A 21,612-nucleotide genomic window follows, 5' to 3' on the forward strand; every position below is an offset into this window, starting at 1 on the left:
CTCATCCCCTGCGCTATTTGCACGATGCCGCCAGCTGCAATCGGCTGTCAGAACCGTTGCGGCGGCTGCGCCAAGCCCCTGGCAAACCGATTCTCAGGCACACAATGAAACAGCCACTCACGCCTGATTGCAGGCTTGCTGCTGGGCGCGAACTGGGCGCGTCACTCAGGCCCCGGCACTTCGGCTGAGCAAAAACATCCACCTTCGCTCGACACTCCCGCACCGACGCACTGCGACCCTATCCCTGACACCGCCTCGGGACCCCACTTGTCCTTAACGCTCTTTCGAGAACTCGGCGTGACATTTTGATAATCCGTTTCAGGATCCCCTCGTCCCCGAAGTTCTCCGCCTGTCAAGTGTGCGCCGACAGTGCTCCGTACAGCCTCTTGGATCGCGGTCAGGTCCCGCCTTTCCGCCCGCTTCGACGACGCCGGAATCCACGAACGCTCGCTTGCTCACGCGGTGCAGAGGTGCCCTTGAGGTCCCCTTGCGGCCCCACGCTCTTTTGCCGGCGTCTTCGCTTCGCTGCTCTCTCTCCCCATTCGGCGCGACCCTTCCTTCATGAATTTGCGCTTCCCACGAGCGCGAGAAGCGGGCTGCCATCATGTCGAACGCAAATAGCATCAAGGTTGTGGCTCGATTTCGCCCGCAGAACCGGGTTGAGATCGAGTCGGGCGGTCAGCCCATCGTCCGCTTCGATGGTGACGACACGTGCACAATAGATGTGAGTCGCACCACGGTGTTTGCGCGCGCCCCTGGCCTTGTGAGCTTCCCGCTGACCTGTCGGTCGGTGTAGTCTAAAGAAGCCCAAGGCACCTTCACATTCGACCGCGTGTTTGATATGTCAAGCAAGCAGGCCGACATCTTCAACTTCTCCATCAAGTCCACCGTCGACGATATCCTCAACGGCTACAATGGCACCGTCTTCGCCTACGGCCAGACGGGCGCGGGCAAGTCGTACACGATGATGGGCACGAGCATCGACGACGAGGAAGGCAAGGGTGTGATTCCGAGGATAGTCGAGCAGATCTTCACCAACATTCTGTCCAGCGCCGCGAACATTGAATACACGGTTCGCGTCAGCTACATGGAGATTTACATGGAAAGGATCCGCGATCTGCTGCAACCCCAAAACGACAACCTCCCGGTCCACGAAGAGAAGAACCGCGGCGTTTACGTCAAGGGGCTCCTGGAGATCTACGTCTCGAGCGTACAGGAGGTGTTCGAGGTCATGCGGAGGGGTGGGAATGCCAGAGCGGTGGCCGCGACGAACATGAACCAGGAATCCTCGCGCTCGCACTCGATATTCGTCATCACCATCACCCAGAAGAACGTCGAGACAGGCTCGGCGAAGAGCGGCCAGCTGTTCCTGGTCGACTTGGCAGGTAGCGAGAAGGTTGGCAAGACGGGCGCCAGCGGCCAAACGCTGGAGGAGGCGAAGAAGATCAACAAGAGCTTGAGCGCTCTCGGCATGGTCATCAATGCGCTGACGGACGGAAAATCGTCTCACATTCCCTACCGCGACTCGAAACTCACCCGTATTCTCCAGGAGTCTCTAGGTGGCAACAGCCGGACGACCCTCATCATCAACTGCTCCCCAAGTAGCTACAACGATGCCGAGACGCTCAGCACCTTGCGCTTTGGAATGCGGGCCAAGTCTATCAAGAACAAGGCCAAGGTCAACGCCGAACTGAGCCCTGCCGAGCTCAAGATGATGCTCGCCAAGGCCAAGACGCAAATCACCACTTTCGAGAACTACATCGCCAACCTGGAGGGCGAGGTACAATTGTGGCGTGCTGGCGAAACGGTGCCCAGGGACAAATGGGTGCCGCCTCTCACCGCGGATGGCGTGGCAGGAGCGAGGGCCGAAGCGCGGCCGGCCAGACCGTCGACACCTTCCCGGTTACTGCCCGACAGGTCCGGGGCGGAAACGCCAGGCATTTCAGAGCGGGCGGGGACACCAAGTCTGCCGCTGGACAAGGATGAGCGGGAAGAGTTCTTACGGCGCGAAAACGAGCTCCAGGACCAGCTTGCTGAAAAGGAGACCCAAGCGGCCGCGATAGAGAGGCAGTTGCGGGAAACGAAGGAAGAGCTCGCCATTCTCAAGGAGCATGACGCGAAGATCGGAAAGGAAAACGAGCGACTAATTAGCGAGGCTAACGAGTTCAAGATGCAGCTGGAGAGGCTAGCGTTTGAGAACAAGGAGGCGCAGATCACGATGGACGGCCTGAAGGATGCCAACTCGGAGCTCACGGCTGAACTAGACGAGATCAAGCAGCAAATGCTCGACATGAAGATGAGCGCCAAGGAGACGAGCGCAGCGCTAGACGAGAAGGAGAGAAAGAAGGCGGAGAAGATGGCCAAGATGATGGCAGGCTTCGACCTGAGCGGAGACGTGTTCAGCGACAACGAGCGGGCCGTCGCGGACGCGATCGCGCAATTAGACGCCCTGTATGAGATCAGCTCCACCGGCGACCCGATCCCGCCAGATGACCTCAAGGCACTGCGGGAGAAACTGGTCGAGACCCAAGGGTTTGTGCGGCAGGCCGAGCTCTCGGCGTTCAGTGCGGCGTCGAGCGAGGCCGAGGTGCGCAAGCGTGAGGAGCTCGAGGCTCGGCTAGAGGCGCTGCAACTCGAGCACGAAGAGATCCTCTCGCGTAACCTGGACGAGGTGGACAAGGCGGAGGTCAAGGCCATGCTTGCCAAGACCCTGTCGGACAAGTCGAGCGCCCAGGTCGAGCTGGTCGAAAGCCTCAAGGCCGATCTCGCGCGCCGGGCATCGGAGAACGACCGGCTTAAGGCGCTGGTCGACGACCTGCAGCGGCGCGTCAAGGCCAACGGGGCGGTGCCCATGGCCAACGGCAAGACGGTGCAGCAGCAGCTGGCCGAGTTCGACGTCATGAAGAAGAGCCTGATGCGCGACCTGCAGAACCGGTGCGAGCGCGTGGTGGAGCTCGAAATCTCGCTCGACGAGACGCGCGAGCAGTACAACAACGTGCTGCGCAGCAGCAACAACCGCGCCCAGCAGAAGAAGATGGCCTTCCTCGAGCGCAACCTCGAGCAGCTGACGCAGGTGCAGCGCCAGCTCGTCGAGCAGAACTCGGCGCTGAAGAAGGAGGTTGCCATCGCCGAGCGCAAGCTGATCGCCCGCAACGAGCGCATCCAGAGCCTGGAGAGCCTGCTTCAGGAGAGCCAGGAGAAGATGGCTCAGGCCAACCACAAGTACGTTCTTACCACTTTCCTACCCTCCTTTCCCCTTCACCGGCAAAGCAATCATCGATACTGACCGCCCGCCCCCTCCTCCAGGTTCGAAGTGCAACTCGCCGCCGTCAAAGATCGGCTCGAGGCGGCCAAGGCCGGCAGCACGCGCGGGCTCGGCTCGCCGACCGGCTTCGGCGGCTTCAACATCGGCAGCCGCATCGCCAAGCCGCTCCGCGGCGGCGGCAACGCGAGCAGCGGGTCCGCCGCCACCGCCCTCCCCACCATCGCGAACCTGCAGAGCCCGCCCGAGAATAAGAGATCGAGCTGGTTCTTCCAGAAGTCGTGAGGCGCATGCGCCCTGCCCGCAGTCGCTGCCACTGTCATTTTGCGTGCTTCCTGGGTGGGTGGACCTGTTTAGAGCTGGGTTGAGCGGGGGCGTCTAGCCTGTTGGATTGGGGCGATAGGGTGGATGGAGGGGGGGAGGGAGTGTTGTGCGAGATGTACCCCGGCCCACACGCCCTTTCTTTCCTTGCAATTCCGTTCTATCGGGTCTGCACGGGAGAGGATGGTGAGGTGGAAGGGGCTGGGCTGCTGGTCTGGTGGGAAAGACGGAGCTGGCTGCATCTGGATTTATATATTTTCTGTTGACATGGTTTGTATGGCACAAGATTTGTTGATGTCTGCGCCGTCAGCTGGTGGTTCACGGAGCGGAGCGTTGATGATGTGTGGATGGGATTACGATGGTGTTGCATAAATGGGAGAAGTTCGGGGACGGAGTTCTTGATCGTGGAACGTCTTGCTGCTATGTACGTGGCTGGCCGGATTCCATTTCTGAGATAGGGGCCAAGGGCAAAATATACAGAAGACAAGATTTGCGATCTCTTCCTATCCATTGGATAACAGAGGCAGTATGTTCCCTCAACTATATCTGACGTCTTCCTCGACGGGCGGTTATGAGATGCCTATTCCGAACAGGTAAAGGTGTCACGAACTACCATGGAAAAAACCTGGCGGATGGGGATCGGGGGTTCAAGGTCCTCCCAGGAACTCCTCGTTTCGATAAAACAATCATCTTCCAACCTCCCTTCCCTCTGCGGCAGTGGGACTGGTCCCCAATCCGGGGGCCCGACACGGTGCAGATAATCCAAGCCTCACCTTTCCCCCCGACACACCCGGCGCTTAATAGCACTTGTATGCCTTCGCGCCGTCCTCACCGTCGGGCTCACACACCTGCCTCAACAACAGGATCTGCACGATCACGACGGCGGCCATGACGGGATACACAGCCATGGACAGGGCAAACACCTTGACGCGCAGGAGGTAGATGCGGACCCAGCTGCGCCACGGCACGGTGGCCAGCGCGGCGCCGAAGGTGGCGAAGCCCTTGCCGGAGACGACCTCGGGCTCGACGCGGCCGCCGAAGGAGCGGTCGAAGGGCACGAGCGTGTCCTGGTCGGCAGGCAGCAGCGACGCGCGCACGCGCGTCAGCGCCACGTCGGCCGGCACCGCCAGCAGCGCGTGCAGCGCCACCGACAGGGCGACGAGCCCGACGCTCATGCCCGCCTCGCCGGGCGTCAGCGGCGTGCTGCGGAACCGGTCCGGCGTCGTGGGGTCGCGCAGCGACAGGCCCAGGACGCGGCCCAGAAAGATCGGGAGCATGACGGACGCTTGCGCGGCGAGCCAGGCCAGCAGCGTGGGCAGCCAGGTGGCGAGGTAGACCTTGCGGAGGGGCGGGATGCGGCCGGAGAAGCGGCGGGTGGTGGGCGCGGTGATGACGAAGTGCGTCCAGGCGGTCAGGAGCGGAGAGGCCGCGAGCAGGGCGAGCAGCGGGGCGATGAAGTTGGGGATGAAGGGCAGCAGGCAGAAGAAGAGGGTGACAAGCCCCATCAAGAAGGCGATGAACGCGGAGTAGCCGAGGCCGCGGAAGTTGGACCTCCAGCTGCCGAGAGAGCACAGCAGGCGGTAGGTGGCGCGGAGCGAGGATGTGATGGGACGACCGCGCTGGGCGAGTTCGTCGTCGGGCTTGGGCGTGCCGTCATCATTCATGGGCAGCGCCTCGTATGCCGGGAGGGGGTCTTCCACGGCAGCGAGGGTGGTGTAGACATGGTTAAAGGTGTAGTTGATCTGGTGGGAGTTTAGCCTGCAGCCTGGGGTGAACTTGAGGGTGAATGGCTGAAACCTACAAGGACGAGGACAGGCAGAAACAGCACAATGTCTCCGAGGAAAAGAAACAGCGTCACCGGGGGGAGCTTCCAGTCACGAGGTTCCTCGGCGGCCGCGGCCAGGCGCTTGGCCAGGGCGTTGCCGCCCGCAAGGGCGACGGTCGAGAGCATTTTAGCGATGAGGAGGCAGGTTGAAAAGAAAGTTGAAAGAGAGGGTCGCAAAAATAACAGCGGAACAAAACACTAAAGGGAAGCGAAAACTGATGGATGAAGTCAAAGGTCGGCAGTAGAACGGACGGTCAGCAAGCCTCGCCGAATGAACACTGCAAGAGGGTGAAAGTGAGACACGGGCGGAAGCCCAGCCTTATAAGAGAGGAATCCACACCAGTTGGCCACCGGAGGATTGGCCGGTTGTCTGCCTAGCACAAAGTCCACGCAGGGACACCGCCCCCACCTTACCCGCCTGTCCGCGCCGCACTTGTTCACTTGGCGTGCCGGAGAAGCCGGCGAGGGCCTGAGTGGCCACCGGTTGCCCGTCGTAACGGAGCCGTACTGTGAAGGTTACGGAATACAGGTATTTGACCAGATCCCAAGACCCCGAGTTGGGCGGCAAACTGGAACTCCAGCCGTCGTGAGAACGACCGGGAATCCAGTTGTGTTCTTGGATGGAAGTGGGAGCTGAGTTGCGTTCTCCCAGGCCCATCAGCGATTTCCCACTGCTGGCCGCCCCCTAACGTCCGTGCTCCTGCAGAGCGGCTCTGTTCATGGTCAACCCTAACCCCGCCGCCACAGTTAAAGGAGCACTGAAGGGCGCAAGCGTCATGGTGATCTCACGAAAGGGGGTTATGATGAGCAGATGAGGAGAATAAGAATATGAGCTCCCAACGTGGAAGATGGTAGACGTTCTTGACTGGCAGTTTTTAACTCTGGAGCACACATGTAACAGAAAGCCAGGTTAAGCCGACTGAAAACAATCATGCCGATCCCACTGCTGAATGCCTTCTCCCTCCTCACGGTCTTTCTCAACCGCGTGCTTGCTCTGGTGGACCGAGCCGTCCACTATGCCACCGGATATGTGCTCTACTACTGCTTCAAGGGGCTGAAGCCGCAGACTCACACGCGCCCGCACAAGACCAAGGATGGCCGCTTCTACTCGCCGGCGGTCGTGATCACGGGCGCCAGCGAGGGTGAGAGAGCCTTGCTCGGCCTCGTCTCCCATTGACTACGTCCAACATGACCAACTGACTGCCACAGGCATCGGCCTCGCCACGGCCATCTACCTCGCGTCCAAGGGCTACACCGTCTTCGCCACGGCCCCCGACGAGACGGAGCTCTCCAAGATCAGAGAGGCGGCCGACCGGACCAACGCGGCCAACGCGGGCAAGACGGGCGGCGCGATCCACCCGGCCGTCATGGACGTGCTCTCGACGGACTCGATCGCGCACTGCGCGTCGCACATCGAGTCGGTGCTGGGCGGCGACCGGGACCGGCCGCTCGTCGGCGTCGTCAACAACGCGGGCTACTGCATGATCGCGCCCATGGAGCTGACGCCCGACGCCGACGTGCGCCGCATCTTCGAGCTGGACTTCTGGGCCTACGTCGCCGTCATCCGCACCTTCCTGCCGCTCATCAAGCGCAACAAGGGCCGCTTCGTCAACGTCGGCAGCTACGGCGGCTACGTGAACCCGCCCCTGTGGGCGCCGTACTGCGCGCTCAAGGCGGCCATCGAGGGGATGACGAGGGCCTGGAGGCTTGAGCTGATGCCCTTTGGTGTTGGTAGGTGGCCTTGAAGCGGAGTTTGGCGGGCATGTGAAGCGGCGCTGACGTTGGGACAGGTATGACAACGATCCGTCCGGGCTGGACGAGGACCGGAGGCGCTGGTCCCAAGGTGAGCGCCGCCTGGGACCAGTACTGGGACAACGTCTCAAAGGGCGCCGTCGGCGTCGACAGCTTTGGCAGGATCGTCAGGGCCGACGGGCCTGTTCCGGAGGCCGAGGAGAGGGTGTACCGGCCTATGATCGAGAAGTGGTAGGTTTGAAGTCGACGCTGGGACTCGGGACATGGGAATGCTGAGCGGTGTTGCAACAGGTACAAACTCACGCATGTCGCCGTGGAAGGCGCTGCGCAGCCCGCAGAGGCGGTTGCGGCGACGGTGCATGATGCACTGACCGACAGATTCCTGCAGCCGTGCTACACAGCCGGCTATGACGCCCTGCTCGGCCAGATGGCCAGGGATCTCACGCCCGAAAAGATCTACGAGTACAGCTTGGCGAAGGCTTTCGGCAGCCTCTGAGCCAGCCGGTTTTGTCAAGTCGCCGAGGTGATGGTGAGTCTGCTGCGGTGCGTGGGCGATGACAGCCCAAAATTGGATGCATGGTGGGGAGACGTATCGTTGGGTGACTTTACTCGGGACGGCCGCAGGAGGTTGATGCGTACCTAGGATGTTGAGAATGTACAAGAAGAATGAGAAGAAGCGGACGGATTTGTACGCGCCGGCTTTTTGTATTGGAATGGACATCGAATGTGTACCATGTTTAGGAAGAGTTAGGTTGACAAGGAATGGAGAGCTTATTTTGCCAAGAAGCGGCAATGGTGACGTTTTCGGCACTGTGCGATATGTGCAGCTATCGCAATATTACCACAGTACGAACTCATTTCCGCCTGCGTCAAGCTTCCCGCTGGCTCCTGTGTGACTTAAGTTAGCAACAAACACGGACTCCCTCACTCATCCTTGGAGCCCCGCGCCCACGACACCGGAGGAGAAAGACCGCGCACTGGGAACGAGGGTAAATTCTCTTACATCCCAGGGCCTTGCTGTCTTCGGCAACAAGTAACTGCAGCTGATGGCGGCGCCATCCATCCCGAATCTGCTGTCGCTGCGGGGCGAGTTGGCCGGAAGAGGCCGGGGCCGGGGCCGAGGCCGGGGCCGAGGTGGTGCCGGCCCAAGCACATCCGGGCCGGGGTCAAGCCACGACGCCACCATCCAGGGCACCGACACCGACGCTGCCGTCTCGCGTCTCAGCGCCGTCGATCTAGGCTACCTACCCGACCCGTTTGCACGCCTGTTCGTGCAAGGACCCGGCACCCGCCGGCTCCCCATCATCAACAGGGGCACCTACACCCGCACCACCGCCATCGACATGCTCGTCGACCGCTTCCTGGCCACCACCAACCCGGGCGAGACGAGGCAGATCGTCTCCCTCGGCGCGGGCACCGACACCCGCTGCCTGCGCTTGTTCAACGCGCCGGCCAACCATCGAAACATCGCCTACCACGAGATCGACTTCCCTACCATCATGGCCCGCAAACAAGCCATTATCAGCTCCGCTCCCTCCCTACGAGCGATCCTCACCACCCCGGAGCAGCTCACCACTCCAGAGCCTACAACAGCCTGGCAATGTCACTCGCTCAGCCCCAACTCCAAAAACAGCCTCACCCTCCACGGCCTCGACCTCCGCACGCTCACGACGACCTCCGCTCTGCTCCCTCAGCTCCTCCCCGACGCCCCCACCCTCCTCCTCTCGGAATGCTGCCTCTGCTACCTGGCCCCGTCTGAGGCCAGCGCCCTCCTGGGCATCTTCAGCAGCGGGCCGCTGTCCAGCCGCAGCCTGGCGGTGGTGCTGTACGAGCCGGTGCAGCCGCACGACGCGTTCGGGCGGACGATGGTTTCGAACCTGGCGGCGCGCGGCATCGCGATGCCCACGCTCGAGGCGTACCCCACGCCGGCCGACCAGGAGCGGCGGCTGCTGGCCGAGGCCGGGCTCGCCCGCGCGCGGTGCCGCACGGTCGACCGCATCTGGGACGCCTGGGTGCGCGACGAGGAGAAGGAGCGGGTCGACGCGCTCGAGGGCGGGCTGGACGAGGTCGAGGAGTGGCGGCTGCTGGCTGGGCATTATGTCGTTGCTTGGGGGTGGAGGGGGGAGGAGGGCGGGTTGGATCTGGAGGTTGAGGGTGGTGGTGGCTGATAGCGCAGCAGCAGGAAGAGGAAGGGGAGGAGGAGGAGGAGGAGGATGGGCGATGGAGTGGTAACAGGAACTATGCTTGTTCCGGCGGCAGCTGATGCCTGTGCATGTGCAAAGTGATCTCAGTCGGCAGCTATCGTGAGACGAGGTGGGATGAACCGTCAGATGACGGGGGATCCCTTACGTTGGTCAGGGCCAGTATGGCAGCAACATAAATGAGTTTCGGCCACTACACATTGTGCATCGAACTGACGTAGTAGATGACATGCCACCTCAGTCGAGTGCTGGTGATTGAGTACCTTGCTATATTTTATCGTCGACTATTTGCTGTGGTGGTCTCTCTGCCGGGGCATCTGAGCTCAACACAGTGTGTCTGAGTTGGAGATTATACTGTGCATTGGTTGATTACATAATCTCGTGTCTTGCGGCGTGCCTGACTGACCTCCAAGCCGGGACCCACTTGCCCCGAGCCGGCCTCCGACCGTCATCTCAATCTCGGAGGAGCCGTACGCCGCCATCAACATCCACGCCTCCGGTCCGAGATCTCCGTCGTCACAAGTACTGGCTCATGTGCCGGCTGGCTGATTTGTTACGCAGCGGCATGGCAGTGAAGCATACTTAAAGGGCCCAACTCCTCTGCCCCCTCCTCTCCCTCGCACACGCCCACGCTCATCACTCCGCCTTGAGGCCCGGCGCCGAACCCATCGTCATACGCTCGCAATTTCAACGGCACACGCGATCGTTAGCTAGTACCCTGATCCACAGCGGTTTGCGGTTTGCTTGTTCATTGCCATCCTTGAGGGCTCGAAATCCGCAGCTTCTTGCGCTCTCCGTTGCTGTTGCTCGAAAGTCCACCACACCGGCAAGATGGCGGACAAAGACAAGCAGTACAAGTATCGCCAAGAGATACAACAGGTACGTACCTTTATTTTATGTGTGTCTTGTTTCCCTCTTTCTTGAATGGAAATTGTCCCTGGCTTTGCCCTGAATGGCAACACATCATGGCAATTCCCCCTGGGCGATCGGGGGGTGGGTTGTTCGTGCTCGGGTGCTGGTGAGAGCTCATCGCATTTCCCGGCACGCTTTGGCCAACTGGGCCATTTCGAGCACCGAAACCGAAAGGTATGAAGGGCGCGCCTCTTCGAATGCCATCCAGGATACCTCAGAGCGCCTCTCGTCAAGTGGACGGCGAGGCGGAAAAGGGGTTGTGTCAACTCGGAGTCGAAGCCCTGTGTCGAGGCCCTGTCGAGGGCAACCGGACGGGAAATGAAGTCAAGTTCTCCGAGGCCGACAGTTAGGTCCGGATCCCTGTCTGAACACTGGCCCCGCCGCGGTTGCTTCAACATCGGAGCCGGAAAGGGGGGGGGATGTTCTTCGGTGAATGGAGGTTCACTGGGTTGAGGCTGTCGACGAGACAGGCCAATCAGTCGCTGCACACTCACCAGCAACACACAAATCCAAATCCCCTCTCCCCCGTAAACAACCCGTTCCCTTCACTGCTGTGTCCCGGCTCCGGTCTAAGTGGCTCTTCCCACATCGACCTCTTCCTTGTTCCGCTCTCTGTCTTTCCAAATCGCCTTCGCTCGATCAATACCCTCCTTCTGCGCATAATCGCAGCTCCCACTTCACGATTTCCTTCATCCTTCATTTCGCCGAAAGTCAACGGCAAATCATCCTCTTCAGCCTGGCGCGAACGTGCCTCCGTCGAAAATGTCCTCTCTCGGAAAGCTGCAGCCTGAGGCGGCTGCCATGTTCCTGGAAGCTTTCGACAAAGCGGTAGACATGAACATCGCCCGGGATCTGGAAAATACCCGACGCAGGCTGGAGCCAGCGTTGAGCGTCAGGGGGATTCCTCTCAGCCATCTGGCCTGGGCGTTCAAGCTCGCACATGGCATTGCCCTTCCTACCATCGACGCGGAATCCTCTTCAAAGGAGAAGAATGGATTTGAAAGCGCGGAACCACACCCCCGTGAAGCGATCGCTAACTACCTCGAACTTCAGATGATGTACGTGTCCGGCGAGACGGGAGAACCCTCAGTCGAGACGACAAGCATCATCGAGGACATCGTGCGCCAGCAGGTCATTGAGATTGTAAGTTTCATCCGCATCACAGTACTGCTTTTCATCTGCGTTTTTTTCTCACTGTTGTCGTAGCTCCGAAACTGTACCGAGCTAGCTGCCCGCCGCGGCTCGCGTTCCATCACGATCAACGACCTCATCTTTCAGATTCGCGACGACGCTCCCAAGGTGTCCCGGCTGCGCACTTTCCTCTCGTGGAAGGACGTGCGCAAGAATGTCAAGGACTCGGACGACAAGGGCGGCGACGCTGATTTGGGCGCCGGCGAGGATCCCGTCGGCGGGGTCGTCGCCGGCGGCCCGGTGGACGATTCGGCAAAGAAGAACAAGAAGGCCAAGGTCGGCCTGCCCTGGGAGCCGGCGTCGTTCTTCTCGGTCGAGGTGCCCGAGCGCGAGGACGAGGAGGACGAGGAGGAAGAGGAGATGAACCACATCACGCTGCAGCGGCTGCGCAAGGCGGACGAGCGCACCAAGGCGATGACGAAGGAGGAGTACGTGACGTGGTCCGAGTACCGGCAGGCATCGTTCACCTACCGCAAGGGCAAGCGGTTCCGCGAGTGGGCCGGCTTCGGCATCGTCACGGACAGCAAGCCGTCGGACGACATCGTCGACATCCTCGGCTTCCTGACCTTCGAGATGGTGCAGACGCTCACGGAGGAGGCGCTCAAGATCAAGGAGAACGAGGACCTGTACCGCGAGCGCACGGGCGAGAACGCGGGCAAGAAGCGCAAGGCGCCCGGCGGCGGCGGCCTCTTCGACCCGCCCGGCGAGGGCCGCACCCCCGTCGAGCCGCGCCACATCCAGGAGGCCTTCCGCCGGCTCCAGCAGCGGCCAAAGAAGTACCGGGCCATGCTCAACGGCACGAGGCTGCAGCAGCGGACGACTCTCAGGCTGATTTGAGGGCTCTGGCTTGGGCTGAAGGCGTCTAGGGGCGTTTGGGGGCTTACGGATGGGATGGGATGCCTTACGGATTTCAGCGTTTTGTTTCGCTTGGTGAGGGAAACATTGTTGACTGTACGGAATAGTGTACATACCCGGGTAACGTATTGATGGATGATTTCAGCGCACCAGTGAAGGGAACCTGCATGCATCCTGGTGCGGCATGTTGTGTGCAGAGATACGAACCGGACAATGATATGTGTGTAAGTCTCCGTCTTCCGCCTCATTACCATTCCCCTGAACTGATACTCGTCCTATACCAATCTCTGCTTGTCCCCCCTCGCTTTTGTCCTGCCATCTCCCCTCGATTTCCTCCGGTCCTGCCGTCCCCGGACCCCAGAACCCCCCTCATGTTTGTAAATGCGTGGACTCAGGTTGGTTACACGACAGTCATCAGTACCTATCTTATCGATAAGCACACGCAGCGCATCTTGACCCACAGCTACCCCGCCATGTTGATCACCCCACACAGGCTGTCAGCCGCAAGCTCCAGCTACAGCTGCCTGGTTGGTGCATACGCAACCTCACCTGTTCCGAATATGGGAGCCTAGACCACCTCTAGACATATAAGACGCAACAGTCTTGAGCGTACCACACTACAGCCCACGACCAAGCATTCAACTCACCTCAGCAACAGCCTGACACCTACTTGGCTGGCCGGAAATCCTCATCCCTCCACACCAGAGCCCCATCCAAGATGGCTCCTCCATCCTCTACCCTCGTAGTACGTCACATCTCGAAACCTCCCTATCACGTCTCCGTGTCCGTGTCCGTCCCCTGCTCCCTTCTATGGAACAAACACACAAAAAGAGAAGTATAGCATCCGTATAGCACTGACACGCATCCGCCACCATCGCCACCGGCAGCCCAAAATCAAAGTCCAGCTCAAGCTCGCCATCGCGCGCCTGCGCATGGTGCAGAAGCGCGACGAGGCGCTGGCCAAGGCGCAGCGCCGCGCCATGGCCCAGCTGCTTGAGCAGGGCAAGGTCGAGTCGGCCCGCATCCGCGTCGAGAACATCATCCGGTCCGACATCATCACCGAGCTGCACGAGGTGCTCGAGCTGTACTGCGAGCTGCTGCTCGCGCGCGCGGGGCTGCTGGGCGAGAACACCGGCGCGGCGTGCGATCCCGGCCTGGAGGAGGCCGTCAAGAGCATCATGTACGCGGCGCCCAAGACCGAGATCAAGGAGCTGCAGCTGGTCCGGGGCCTGCTGGCCGAGAGGTTCGGCAAGGAGTTCGTGCTGCAGGCCATGGAGAACCGCGATGGTAAGGTGAGCGAGCGGGTCATCAGGAAGCTGAGCGTCGCGCCGCCCAGGGAGGAGCTGGTGCAGGGCTATCTGGAGGAGATCGCCAAGGCGTACGGGGTTGACTGGCCGCCGGGGAGGGCGCGGAGGGAGGAGTTGGGGGCGCCGCCCGATTTCGACATGGGAGGGGGTGAAGGTGGGGATGGGGATGGAAATGGGGATGGGGACGGGGATGCCGGCCAGAAGGAGAAGAGCTCGTTGGAGGAGTCGCTGCTGGGCGAGGACGAGGTGGTTGGGGCGAGGGAAGAAGAGCTCAGCAAGGCGACGCCTCCCAGGACGTTCGGTCCCGCCAGTCCGCTGCAGGTCAACCCGCCGAGTCCGTCGACGGAGAATATCCACCCGAAAGTGACGCTCAACAAGGTGGAGTTGACGCCGACCAAGAAGCCCCCGGCTGCTGGTTCGACCGCGGGGAAGAAGCCCGCCGAGAAGAAAGGAAGTATTGCTGATGGGATTCCCGACGTGGACGAGCTGGCCAAGAGGTTCGCTGCGCTGAAGAGGTGAAGTCTGTGTATCTCGGGCGGTCCGGTGGTATTCAGCGGGTTATGTATGGTGTGTCTCAAGTTGATTATCTGCTGGCTGCGAGTGACGGGCTATCTTATGGATGACAGGCATGAAGGAGTTTGGCGTTCCCGTTTCACCTCTTTGAACAACACCGGTGCGTGCAGGCTTACGACAAAATATGTGAACTCAAAGTTCTATGGCTCAATGTGTTGGACTAAGGCAGCCTTTCTTGTGAATGGGAATAGGAGAATAGGAGCCAGGAGAGGTGTCAGTCTTTCTGTCAACGGAATGGGGGGCTCACCCCCTATCACAACATCACCTGTGTCCCTCCCCGGGCTCACCCGCCGGCTTGTCGTCGACGCACACGACCCCCGGAAAGGATCCGCCAAGTCGCCGTCAATAATTTCCGTGAGCTTCCGGAAGGCCATGCTAGTTTCTAGGTGTCTACAGCGATCGTACCTTCCTCGATCGCGCAGTGATTTGCCTTTAGCCAGCTTTCTCCCACCTTGAGCGAGCGCTGCAAACCTGACTTTTCCTCCTCCCTTCAAACGAAGGAGTCGCAAAGCAAGCATTGCCACTCTTCGTTCATCGAGCCTGAGGGCGCGTGGCATCTCCACTGTTGCTTCTCGTTTATCAAGCCTGACAGCGCTGCCTCGCGGCCTCGCGTCTCTCTTCATCCTTCTCCTTAGACCGAGTCTCCTCTCATCGTTTGATTGTTGCCAGCGCCGAGGACGTCGACACGATCCCGCTCCTAGAAGCACAACATCGTCAAGTTACCCGCAAATATCGACCGCGATTTTCTTGGGAGTCTGAGCATATATCCCTTCTCAGAGGTGTCACCAAGGTTCGAAGATCGATCCACCAAGTCGAGGACGCGCCAGAGCAAACAGCGCGCGGCATTCCACCGACAGTTTCTTTTTCATTTCCGACGGAGCCCGTGTCTCCCCCGCGCGCGTGACAATGGATCACGCCGACAGAATCAGGCAGAACCTCGAGTTCCTGGGGCTCGAGAGCCTCGGGAGCCTCGGAAGTATCTCGCTGGAGCAGCTGGTCGATGAGGTACAGACGAATGTGCCCCCGGCTGTGAGCAAGGGCCGGATTCTATCTTTCTACCTCATGTGGCTTCATCAGCGTCTCATGGAAGTCGACATCTCCAACGATGAGACCTTGCACCATGAGGTCGCAACTTGGTACCGATCCATGAAGGCCCTGTCCTTCAGCGACGGCGACATCGTAAAAGCCGTCCGTGAGTGGCAGCGTTGCACGGCCACCACGGATCCTGTCGCTGCAGGACGGATGATCTTGGCGGAATTCAAGTTATCCCAGGTGATCGCTACCTCGCCCGAGAACCAAGCGCGCGGTCCCGATATCGCAACATCGGAAGGTCATTACAGCCACATGCACCCCGACAGACTCGCGCTCTCGCAAGAAGCCGACACAGCCGCTGACCTGCGAGGTGGTGAAGGGGACGACGACGATGACGTTGTGTTCCTCTCTTCCAAGACGCTGTCCAAGGATTCGAGCCCGTCTCAAAGCCATGGCGGAGATCAGCCCCCGGACCCGCCATTTTTGACTGGAGCCAACAAAGTGGCCTTGGGCAGAACGAGAAATCTATATCCCAACGAGGAGCGCGTCGAGAACCCCCCGAGACAGGGTACACCGAGAACGGAACGGGCTCCCTTCGCCAGACGGTCTCCGCGACCCGCCACTCCTGCCCTACCTGACCAACCGAGCCTACCCATCGAGGCCCACGATCGACTCCCCCCAAGTCTGCCGACCAGTTCCAGCCTCGTGCCGCTCCCTTCGTGTGACCGCTGCCATTCGTCTGGTAAGTAATAACGAGCGGTTCAACGCCTTGCGCCAGGAAGACTGCCCGCGGTAGCTAACCAGGGTGACAACCAACTAGACCATATTTACAAAAACTGTCCCACCATTTTGGATCCCCGGCACGATAGACGGCCAGCGCCAACGTTTCAGTGTCGCATCTGCGGCAAGTTCGGCGAGCATTTCGGCCAGATGTGCCCGATGAACCGAGATCCGAAGTCCGTCGCCGGGCGGCGGCGCCAGGCAGCGAGGAATATCGGCTGGGGTGAGCAAAGCCGCAGTCCTGGGCAGGAACGCGAAGTTTCATATATTCCGGTGGCGCCGCCACGGGCTGACCATCATCGCGGGGCTGACGGTATGCCTCGCAGGAGGAGCCGTGCCAAACTCCTCACTCGCGAAGATTGGCGAGTCCTGCGCGAGCAAGACCGACTTCGTCTCGAGTACGACTTTCGCCCCGAGTACGAGTCATCCCGCCACCGGGTGCCGGCCCACGGACATCAGACGGGCAAGCGCCCGGCATCGCGCTCCCCTCCTCGCAGCCGCCACGACGGGCGCCACCGGCATGGCGCCGAGGACGTCGGGAGGGTGCCCCACCAGGGGGGCGCCTTCGCTGCTGATTTGATCGGCGAGCGCCAGAACCGGGACGAAAGACGGCTGGCATACGAGGACGAGGTCTACCGAGACACTCCGTCTTCTTCATCCCGTGACTGGCCACCTCGGGCGCCGGTCATCGAAACGGGGCGTGTCGACACGCGACAAGAGCCCGTCGCCGCAGCGAGTGAAGGCGCCCGTGGCATTGCTGGCAGTGGGGTCATGGATTTCCTCTATGCCCGTTCCAACAGCTCAAGGACCCAGCAGCTCGACGCGGGACACCGAGGACCGGCGGACACAGAGATGCCCGACGCACCGCCCGTCGCATGGCAAGAGCCGCCCGTCGTACGGGAGCCGCCCGCCCCTTCTCTGTGGGCTCCCGTGGAAGTGATCGTCGTCGACTCCACGCCGTCTACGCCTGGCCGTAACCAAGCTGCGTTCGACATTTTCAAAACCACCCGCCAGTCATGAGGGCGCGTGTCGGGCCAGTTACTTCTTTGCGGCAGACAAGACTGGCCGGTTTGGCCTTGCGAAGATGGACAAGACCCGGTTCCCACCTCACGAGCCCGTTGTTCATCCCGTTTCTTTTTCTTCTCATTTGCCTTTGTCCTTTGTTGGTGCCGCTCTGATTTGGGAGTCTGATTTTGCAGACGATGAGACGAAAGTAGCGGCTGCCTGCCTGCTGACTTGGGGAGGTTTGCGACTCGGCCGCGGTGCTTATAGGTTTCTCAAGTTTTCAAGGGGAGGGGTGGGTGTCTACGACGGGCTCTCGGTGGGATAGCAGGATTCAGGGCTCGATGGAACGGTGTTCGGCGTTGATTTGACCGAGGAGGTCTCGAAATCACATTTGACGCTTGCCATCGTCACCTTATTTATTGTGGGATAGTTACATCACGTACGTAGGTTTTGCATCTTCAGAAACCTCTCTGCTTCGATCTGCTCTGTCTGGCGGGATCCGGGGACCCGGTGCGGGATGTGTGCGAAATGACTGCCTCCTCATTGAATTAGGGCAGCCTGGTACTCCAGCTCGAGCTATGTGTTCCAGCGATGACTGTGCCGAGAGCATTACTGCAGGGCCGCTCTCCTAACCTGCTTGCCCAAGCAAAATGGAGCTGCCTCCATTGCCGACGATGCTCAGTGTAACCGGCAGCTGTCCGTCATGCGCCCTTCCACTTGTTGCCTCCGTACCTCGGGCGGCGTAACTAGACCTTCGCCGCCGCGAGAGTCTTTCTCGCCTTCCACCGATGACCGACTCGACGCGGCACAGCGCTGGTTCTCCCCAATCGCCCGCCTCAGTCCACGACACAACGTGCGCCACATTTCCTCCTCACAAATCGCTGTACCCTCATTTCCCAGTCGCCATGCAACGCCCAAGCATAAAAACCGGGCCGCCGGCCGTAGTGTGGTCCATCCCAGCCCGTCCGAACCCTACCAGAACACGACGAGCCCTTCCAACGCTCAACGCAATGAAAGAATCCAGCCAGCCGGGCAGCAGCCCTCTCTCTGTCTTTATCACTCCAGTTTATCCAAGTGCTCCAGGCGGGTCAGCACGACCTGCTTGCTGGTCTCCTCGATCTCGCCGGCGAGGAAGACCTCGTCGAGGATGGCGTAGACCTTGTAGAAGTTGAAGACGAGGTCGAGCTCGCAGACGTTGCCGAAGAAGGCGTCGAGCACCTCGACGAAGAAGTGGATGGCCTCGAGGTAGGCGAGCTCGTTGTCGTTGGTGTCGACGCAGGCGCAGAAGAAGAGCCCCGCGTACCGCCGGTAGACCACCTTGTGGTTGCGGAACTCGACGAAGTTGGACTGGTACTTTTGGTCGCGCGGCGCGACGAGGCGGTGGATCTGGATGGGCAGACAAACAAACAAAGGTTAATAATAATGTTGGAAAAAAAGAAGAAAACAACAAAGGTGGGAGAGGAGTGGAAAAGTCCGTACCTCGCCCTTGAGCTTGATCTTCTCCTCGTCGCTGTACGGGACGTACCACTTGGCCAGCCGGGTCTTGCCCCTGGGATTCCGTGTCAGCATGTCATCAGAGCGCACAATGTTGCAAACAGCGAGAGCAGAAAATGCGTACTGCCGGTTCTGGATCAGGATGAAGGACAACATGGCTGCGGCTGCGGCGCGGGTGGTCCGCCGGTTGGGGTCGCTGCCGCTGCACTCGACTCGATGTTGCAGCAGTCGCGGTGTCGCTTATTACACAGGAGTTGCTTGGTAAGGTATCGTACTGGAAATAGCGTGGAGAGCACCGGAGGCAAGTCACAGCGATAAGCACAGTACCAGGCGAGCTGTGGCGGGTTAGGGTTAACTATTATTTGCTGCAACCCATCCCCCTTTTCCCGATCGACCAAGTCGCACAAGCCTTCCAGCGTCCGCTTCGGCTCGGAAAAGAACAGTCTAGTTGATTTAATTAGAGTACGTGATTTAGCTACTATATAAGGCATTCCGCACCGCTTCGCCTTGCAGTGCCGGGTTGGGTCTGTTGCCCAGAAGTCGGTCTATGTATCATGCCCAGAACGCCAATGCACTTGTCCGCAAAGCCAAAGCTCTCAGAAGGAGCCGTTCGTTCCAGCCTCAACACCCATTTGTGGGCCTTCGGAACCATCTCTTCTAACTCTCCTCTTACGCGCCTCTCTTTATTCCACGCCCGGACAAGGAGTTCTCTGAGAGGCCAATCTGAACAAAGGTGACCGACTGCCAGCTCTGTCGCCGGAAGAGGTTTCAATCCTCGGCAGCACCCTTCCCTTCTTCCCTCAGCCGCTGGAGGTACTGGTGCCGGATCGTGGTTAGGGTCACTACGATCCCCAACCCGCAGGCCGCCAAAGTAACGAAATACGCGTTCTTGTAGCAGTCCAGCCCATCGAGGCACGACCGCTCGCCATCCGGCCCGACAATGCTATGGCTGTCGAAGACGGCTCCATAGAACAGGTTGAAGACGTTGCCCGAGAGGACGGGGCTGAGGGTCATGAAGCCCCAGTTCTGGCTGAGGCCGTGGATGCCAAAGGACTCGGCAACAATGGACGGGAAGACGCCGAAGAGGAAGCCGTAGCCGAGGCCCGACAGGCCCGAGACGAAGCCCAGCAGGTGGGGGTTGGTGATGTTGAGGGCGCAGAGCTGGGCGACGCAGAAGACGAAGCAGGCGATGACGAGGCACCAGGCGCGGCTCGCGTGCAGCACCTTGATGAGGAAGTCGGAGCCGACGCCTGAGTCACTATCAGTTTCAGAGGTCCAGGAGGAGCGCAGTGGTGAGGATTTCTCACCACTCAGCAATCTACCGCAGAAGCTCCCGAGGGACAGGATGGAGACGTGCATCTGCTGTCGCTGGACGAGGAAGGCCTCGCTAACCGAGTCATCGTAGCGCTTCCAGAGCGCATTGACGTCGTGGCCGATGTTGCTGCGCCTCAGGTCAGCCTCGCGCATGACTCGCACGTACAGTACGACGAACGGTGGAACTCACTTGATGGTCATCAGGCCAATGCCCGCCAGAAGGCCCATGATGCAAAACAGCTGCCAAAAGTCGACGTTCCTGAGCAGACGCCAGCCACGGATATCTACACGATGCGAGCGATCCATATCAACACTGTTCTGAACAAGGACATCGCCGGCCAGCGACGACGATGACTTGGACATGAGAGACGACGTCTCGTCCACCTGAACCTCCTGGGATGTGCCGTCCAGGGCATGAGGCAAGGCGTCGGGGAGACCAGCCTCGACATCAGTCTCGACATGAGTCCGGCCGTAAGCGGGGTCGTCCGTGGCATCCTCTGACGAGCCGGCGGTCGCCGCGGGAGTCGTGTGGGTGGTGGGCGACGTACCAGGTTCTGCATCCGGGGAGCGTCTACCGCCGGGGCCGCCGTGGCGGCGGGGACCCTTTGCCTCCTCGGACGGCGTGCGGCGCAGCTGCTGCGAGCCGGACGGCCCGGAAGCGCTGGTTGGCACGCTGTGGTAGGACGTGTGCGGATAGACCTTGAGGAAGAAGAAGCCGAAAAAGCTCAGGGCAAAGGTGCCGGCAGCCAGCAGGGTGAGGAAGGCGCCCGTGTCGCCGGGGAAGAAGACGCCGCCGAAGAGCGAGAAGAAGAAGGCGCTCAGACCGAAGGCGGCCAGGGGGAAGGCGGTCGCGGTGCCTCGGTGGTGGGGCCAGTTCAGGGCGGACGTCTTGACGGCGGCCGCGAAGGCCATGCAGCCGCCGAGGCCGGTAAGGAAGGCGAAGAAGCACAGAACGGGCACGGAGCCGGATGCGGTCTCGTAGGCGGCGCGGAAGGGGACGTAGCCGATGCCGAGGCACAGAGCGCCGGCGATGACGGCCGGGCGCGGGCCGCGGTGGTCGACGAACAGGCCGACGGGCACGCCCATCGAGTACATGCCCATGTTGCCGGCCAGACCTATCAGGTTGGTCTCGGTGGCAGAGAGGCGCAGCCTGTCGGCGAACTGCGGGGCCCAGGCCGAGTAGACGTACTGAAGACAGGCTCTTAGCTCTCTGCTACCCGGCGGTGCGCTTCACGGAGGCATATCATGCAGGTAGTTTATCATACGTTGGTGCCGCATGCCAGCGAGATCATGGTTGCAGCCACGCTCGACACCAGCCGAGCGCGGTGCAGCTGCTGCTCCCTCATCATGCTTCTTTTTGCTTGCTGCGGCTGCTGCTGCTGCCGCTGAGCTGGAGTGAAAACGGAGATGGTGTCAACAGAACTTCAGCCGTATTGAGGCATCCCGGCGAGGTCGAAGTACAGGTCGCAGAGGTTGCAGGATAGTTTCAGCACAGCGGGATGCAAGTCGGGACAAGATATGTTCTGTGAGCACAAGGGGTCACAGAAAAACTTGAGTTATGGGCAGCGTTATTTGCAGTTGCCAGTCGACACCTCCATGGTTTGATAACGAGAACGCGGATGCGGATGAAAGATGAAGGATGAGGATGAGGACGAGCTGCCGTAGACCGGACAGTGAGCTTCAGGAGGCTTGGCCTATCTGGGGCTAGCCGGACCCATGGTGACATCTTCGCTGGCATCTCCGGTGTTTTCCCGTCTTGCGACATCGGGTGAGCTTGTTTGATTGGTG

General features: G+C 60.4%; 10 protein-coding genes across 10 annotated transcripts; 6 read left to right on the plus strand and 4 right to left on the minus strand.

The window, feature by feature from the left end:
- Positions 1–457: 457 nt before the first annotated feature.
- Positions 458–3,645, plus strand: THITE_2115021 (uncharacterized protein). The gene is made up of 3 exons (XM_003652992.1): positions 458–724; positions 797–3,222; positions 3,307–3,645. Exons 1-3 carry the CDS (start codon positions 605–607, stop codon positions 3,545–3,547), a joined length of 2,787 nt encoding a protein of 928 aa, XP_003653040.1. The 5' UTR covers positions 458–604; the 3' UTR covers positions 3,548–3,645.
- A 592-nt stretch (positions 3,646–4,237) lies between these two features.
- THITE_2115022 (uncharacterized protein) lies at positions 4,238–5,630 on the minus strand. The gene is made up of 2 exons (XM_003652993.1): positions 5,385–5,630; positions 4,238–5,325 (listed from the first exon to the last, which is right to left on the minus strand). Exons 1-2 carry the CDS (start codon positions 5,532–5,534, stop codon positions 4,381–4,383), a joined length of 1,095 nt encoding a protein of 364 aa, XP_003653041.1. The 5' UTR covers positions 5,535–5,630; the 3' UTR covers positions 4,238–4,380.
- Positions 5,631–6,268: 638 nt separating this feature from the next.
- On the plus strand, positions 6,269–7,485 carry THITE_2170374 (uncharacterized protein). Its single transcript, XM_003652994.1, has 2 exons — positions 6,269–7,375; positions 7,464–7,485. Exon 1 carries the CDS (start codon positions 6,776–6,778, stop codon positions 7,151–7,153), a length of 378 nt encoding a protein of 125 aa, XP_003653042.1. The 5' UTR covers positions 6,269–6,775; the 3' UTR covers positions 7,154–7,375; positions 7,464–7,485.
- A 724-nt stretch (positions 7,486–8,209) lies between these two features.
- On the plus strand, positions 8,210–9,312 carry THITE_23764 (uncharacterized protein; the record flags this gene model as incomplete). The annotated part of the gene is made up of 1 exon (XM_003652995.1): positions 8,210–9,312. A coding segment is annotated over one exon (1,103 nt), but the record flags the coding sequence as incomplete, so codon positions are not given.
- A 1,301-nt stretch (positions 9,313–10,613) lies between these two features.
- Positions 10,614–11,240, minus strand: THITE_2115025 (uncharacterized protein). Its single transcript, XM_003652996.1, has one exon. It carries the CDS (start codon positions 11,213–11,215, stop codon positions 10,985–10,987), a length of 231 nt encoding a protein of 76 aa, XP_003653044.1. The 5' UTR covers positions 11,216–11,240; the 3' UTR covers positions 10,614–10,984.
- Positions 11,241–11,243: 3 nt separating this feature from the next.
- On the plus strand, positions 11,244–12,619 carry THITE_2115026 (SPT3-like protein). The gene is made up of 2 exons (XM_003652997.1): positions 11,244–11,416; positions 11,480–12,619. The coding sequence occupies exons 1-2, from the start codon at positions 11,330–11,332 to the stop codon at positions 12,299–12,301; spliced, it is 909 nt and encodes a 302-aa protein (XP_003653045.1). The 5' UTR covers positions 11,244–11,329; the 3' UTR covers positions 12,302–12,619.
- A 207-nt stretch (positions 12,620–12,826) lies between these two features.
- Positions 12,827–14,242, plus strand: THITE_2115028 (uncharacterized protein). The gene is made up of 2 exons (XM_003652998.1): positions 12,827–13,064; positions 13,207–14,242. Exons 1-2 carry the CDS (start codon positions 13,038–13,040, stop codon positions 14,143–14,145), a joined length of 966 nt encoding a protein of 321 aa, XP_003653046.1. The 5' UTR covers positions 12,827–13,037; the 3' UTR covers positions 14,146–14,242.
- An 863-nt stretch (positions 14,243–15,105) lies between these two features.
- On the plus strand, positions 15,106–17,031 carry THITE_151785 (uncharacterized protein; the record flags this gene model as incomplete). The annotated part of the gene is made up of 2 exons (XM_003652999.1): positions 15,106–15,973; positions 16,052–17,031. The coding sequence occupies 2 exons, from the start codon at positions 15,106–15,108 to the stop codon at positions 17,029–17,031; spliced, it is 1,848 nt and encodes a 615-aa protein (XP_003653047.1).
- A 444-nt stretch (positions 17,032–17,475) lies between these two features.
- On the minus strand, positions 17,476–18,764 carry THITE_107262 (uncharacterized protein). The gene is made up of 3 exons (XM_003653000.1): positions 18,635–18,764; positions 18,496–18,565; positions 17,476–18,402 (listed from the first exon to the last, which is right to left on the minus strand). Exons 1-3 carry the CDS (start codon positions 18,664–18,666, stop codon positions 18,073–18,075), a joined length of 432 nt encoding a protein of 143 aa, XP_003653048.1. The 5' UTR covers positions 18,667–18,764; the 3' UTR covers positions 17,476–18,072.
- A 498-nt stretch (positions 18,765–19,262) lies between these two features.
- On the minus strand, positions 19,263–21,489 carry THITE_2115037 (uncharacterized protein). Its single transcript, XM_003653001.1, has 5 exons — positions 21,286–21,489; positions 21,090–21,214; positions 20,015–21,012; positions 19,821–19,951; positions 19,263–19,760 (listed from the first exon to the last, which is right to left on the minus strand). The coding sequence occupies exons 2-5, from the start codon at positions 21,171–21,173 to the stop codon at positions 19,279–19,281; spliced, it is 1,695 nt and encodes a 564-aa protein (XP_003653049.1). The 5' UTR covers positions 21,174–21,214; positions 21,286–21,489; the 3' UTR covers positions 19,263–19,278.
- Between the last annotated feature and the right edge of the window lie 123 nt (positions 21,490–21,612).

Source organism: Thermothielavioides terrestris, chromosome 2 (assembly GCF_000226115.1).
Source record: "Thermothielavioides terrestris NRRL 8126 chromosome 2, complete sequence".
In the NCBI taxonomy this organism is placed as follows: Eukaryota; Fungi; Ascomycota; class Sordariomycetes; order Sordariales; family Chaetomiaceae; genus Thermothielavioides; species Thermothielavioides terrestris.